Raw genomic sequence first — 2,059 nt, forward strand, 5'->3', positions numbered from 1 at the left:
TATATATATATATAATATATAATATATATATATATATTATATATATATATATATATATATACTATATACATACATATATATATTTATATACACACACACACACACACACACACACACACACACATATATATATATAATAAAAGTCGTATGAAATATGTGAGTATGATAGTAGTAAACACAGACACACTGCGCGTCCCATATCGATCCCCGACTGGTTTCTCGTGATTCTCGTGATGTTGTACAAAGAATTTGCAGTAGAACGGGATATGTCAGATGAGTATATTGAACATCGCAATGAGTCATCGATATGCACACATTGCCACATGTGTTTGAGATATGGTTAAATACAAGGATGGAAGATATCGAATTTTACCATCACCAGTCTCAGAGAGATCACACTTAGTGCGTGCGGGATAAAATCTATACTCTCATACCAGTATTCTCCAACTCTTAAGCATGCCCATAAATCGTCATTAAAAATCGGGAGTGTGTGAGCCTTACCTATCCGCTTCAGGACCCTGGGCGATGCCTTTCAACACCATATCGGTCTCGAAAATCCGCGTGGCTTCTATGACTTGTTGGTAAGCTTCGTCAGTTTCGCCCGGCATTGGTGCCTACATAAAACAGGAGGTTAATTGATAAAGACGCTGCCAAACAGTGATATACAACTATAAGTACGTACACAGGTAGGAACATGATATATATATATATATATATATATATATATATATGAATTTCAACTCACTAAGGCACTGCCAACTATACCTCTTCCTTTCGATCTCGAAATTTGTACTGTACATCTATATAACAAATATTAAGTGAGAACGTAGAATAAAAATAGTATGCCCAGATAGATTCCACACAGACACAAAACAAGCGTGAACGACATGGCAACATTGAGTACTTCATCGTCCAATGTCATGCTTGCTAAGGAGAACGTTGAATCTTTTCCAAGTTCCAAAGCCAAGATCGGCGTAGGGTTCTTGGATTTGATACCGAACAGCGTAGACTTCCATGGCACTTGGGCGAGGTCATCGCCGGACGCAGCAACATCGGGAATATCGGAAATATAAGTGTCAGATACGGGAGACACAATGATATTACGGCTGAGAGGAATGGTCGCGAGATTGTCAAGAGAGAGAGATCTAGATCCAGACCATGTTCGGTGCCCGTGTGGGACCTGAGACGGAGCTTTGAGCTTAGCACGCGGCATAACCTAAGATGAAGGAACGGTAGACTTTCCTTTAGAGAGTCTCTTTGTATTATGTCGAAACCAATTACCTACAAGTTTATACTGTCCTATCGACCAGTTTTCCAGGCGGGTCTTCATAATGTACATGTACTAAAAGCCGCGAGATTATCAGAATCGATCTTTAGAAATGCTCTTTTGTTCATGTATTCACTCACATGCGCAGAAAGGGTTCTGGGGTAGAGAGCTCTGGTTTTACACAAGTTAATCTGAAATTAAATAATTGAGATTGCACGGGAAGTGCTGTCATCGTAATTAAGAACCTGCAGGATTATAAATTAGGAATCTCAACAATATCAACGGACATTTCCGATTTATTAATGAATACTACCAGCTGCAATAGAGATGCCAAAAGATCTTCCATGGACTCTGAAACTACGCACTGCACATTTTCCGATGGTCAAATGTTGGAGGAAGTTGAACTAAAGACACTTCACGGACTCTGCCAGGGGTGTAGAATTCTAGTGTTCTGGGGTTCTAGAGCTTTAAAATTTAGAGCTTATGGTTTCTCAATCCAAATTCGCTGGTTGCAGCGGGTATGCGCAGATATTGTGCCTCCTGAGATGATGCTTCCACGAAGTCGTGCGACATCCATCGATTTAACTATGATATATATCAGCTATAATGATATTGTCATTTTTCTCTGAACGTCGGCAGGGGTACTTGTTCATAATATACTTAATATAATTTTAGCAGTAAATCTTGCCTCTTAAAAAGTGAATCTTGTCTCCTAAATATAACTAATACAACCAATATACGCCACAAATACAACCAAGGTGTCTGATGAGTATGAATTTTGACCAGGGTGTC

General features: G+C 39.1%; 1 protein-coding gene across 1 annotated transcript; it reads right to left on the bottom strand.

Moving 5' to 3' along the window:
* Positions 1-895: 895 nt before the first annotated feature.
* Positions 896-1,106, bottom strand: SARC_14351 (hypothetical protein; the record flags this gene model as incomplete). Its single annotated transcript, XM_014291517.1, has 1 exon — positions 896-1,106. A coding segment is annotated over one exon (211 nt), but the record flags the coding sequence as incomplete, so codon positions are not given.
* Positions 1,107-2,059: the final 953 nt, after the last annotated feature.

Source organism: Sphaeroforma arctica, assembly GCF_001186125.1.
Source record: "Sphaeroforma arctica JP610 unplaced genomic scaffold supercont1.4500, whole genome shotgun sequence".
NCBI classification, from domain to species: Eukaryota; class Ichthyosporea; order Ichthyophonida; genus Sphaeroforma; species Sphaeroforma arctica.